General features: G+C 36.6%; 1 protein-coding gene across 1 annotated transcript in view; it reads left to right on the forward strand.

Annotated features, from left to right (window-relative positions):
• EBF3 (early B-cell factor 3) overlaps positions 1–323 on the forward strand; it is a 139,594-nt gene extending 139,271 nt beyond the window's left edge. The window contains exon 15 of the mRNA XM_009998279.1: positions 292–323. Coding sequence (XP_009996581.1) covers positions 292–323 — 32 coding nt within the window. The remainder of the gene's footprint in view (positions 1–291) is intronic.
• Positions 324–1,928: the final 1,605 nt, after the last annotated feature.

Consider the following 1,928-nt stretch of genomic DNA (forward strand, 5'->3'; position numbering starts at 1 on the left):
TTCCTGCTGCAGGGATATCCCCATGGGATGCCTGACAGGACCAGGAGTGACTGTGGTGTCCCTGCTGGGAAATATGCTACAGGGGTTGGGCTGCTCTGGGAACAGAAGCCCCCTCAGAACCTCCTCTGGCATCACGGAGCCCTTGGGGAGCGTTGTTGGGGATAGGCTGTCCATGCCCCCCAGGCAGAGGGTGCTGGGGCATGAGGAGGTCGGTGTGAACCAGGTGTTCCTTACCCACAACTGCTAATAACAGCTGATTTTTTATTTTTTGTTCTTCTCTTTTTCTTTTAGCTATGTCTGGGCTTGTAGTCCCGCCAATGTAAAGTCACTTTTGTTTACCTACCGTAGCACCAAGCTTCAGAGGATGGGCTTAGGGGACAAGTTTAGTATATTAAGACATGCTGATGGAAGCAGTATCTTCACAGAGAATCAGCAACAGATGGAAATGCTACAAAAAAGGGGAGGAAAAAACCCACAAAACAAAACAAAGGAGGAGGAAAAAAAAAAAAGAAAAAGACTTCGTTTAAAGATTTTATTTAAACTATTAAGAATCTACATGCAAAACAACCTACTTCTTCATGAACAATTCCATTTTATTGACTGAATTTTTTCTCATATTTTCACATTTCTCAGTCCTGAAGAATTAAGGAAAAAGCGACGCCTATTTTGTATAAAGTTTCTGATTACGTCTTGGCTATGTCTAGTACTTGCTATGTGTTGGGAGAAACTTTGTGGATGCACCATTTTGATGATCATGAAACACTGATGAAAAATGCCTCCGAACATTTTTCTGTACTCATGCCTAGATTCACAATGGTTGTGTATCTCTATAATGTGAAATATTTTTTTGTGGTGGGAAAAAACAAACAAACACACGAGCGAACAAACAAACAAAGGGGAAGGGGGGAGGTGGGGGGGGAGGGCCCAAGGAGGTGATGAGCCATCCAACTGGAAAAGGAAAAAACAGAAAGAAAGAAAGAAAAAAAAAAAAAAGGCAAAAAAAAACCACAAAAAAAGGAGGAAATATATGATTAGAAGAAGGAAAAAAAACCAACCGGGGGCGCGGGGGAGGGAGGGTTTCTCATTGCTTAACTTCATCTTAATGAAATGGAACTTTGTAACTTATTGTAGTTAGAAATTGTAACTTTGATATTGAATTCTCTTGCCTTTCAACAAGCACACTGACAGAGGGGAAAAAAAATAATAATAATAAAATAAATAATTGCTACTGTCTGTTGGTTAAAAACAAACAAACAAACAAACAAACAAAAAAAAAACAACAAAAAATATACTTCACTGCTAGAGCTTCCTGTTAAGCAAGTGTGATCTGCAACATTTTTTCAACTTTTGCTAGCACTGTATACTATTGCATTCTTAGGCTACTGTGAAGTCTATGTTTCTTGTACCAGAAAAAAATTGTCCTTTTGACTTCTAGATCCTTCTTCCCTAATGTGTTTTGTATGTGGTTATAAAATTGTAGACTTTTGTGATTTTGCCAAAGTTGTAGCTAAATATTTATACACTTGTCTTGAATTTTTTTCAGATCCACTTAAATATTTAGAAAAGCAGATTTTATTCCTTATGAAAGGCTATAAGGAATAAAATAGTCTTACCTATTGCAACACTTTCTTTCACATAAACACTTGCAGTCACTAAGGGAATTTATTTTGTAACATATCAACTATAAATATTGTATTTATCTTTGAAATTTTGTATATTGCTTTTCATCTTTTTGTTTCGTTTTGATTTTTTTGTTGTTGTTGTTCTTGTATGTCTTGGTTTTTGTCATGGCCTGGTATTGTGATGCTGAGAAGAGCATTAAGCCAAGAACTTGTTGCCTTCATGTTTTTCTTTTAAATAAATTAGTGTCCGTACATTTCATTTGTACTTCATAAAGTTGCTATTATTTAGACTTTTCATCCTTTTTT

This window comes from Chaetura pelagica, unplaced genomic scaffold (assembly GCF_000747805.2).
Source record: "Chaetura pelagica isolate M959 unplaced genomic scaffold, ChaPel_1.0 scaffold365, whole genome shotgun sequence".
Classification (NCBI taxonomy): Eukaryota; Metazoa; Chordata; class Aves; order Apodiformes; family Apodidae; genus Chaetura; species Chaetura pelagica.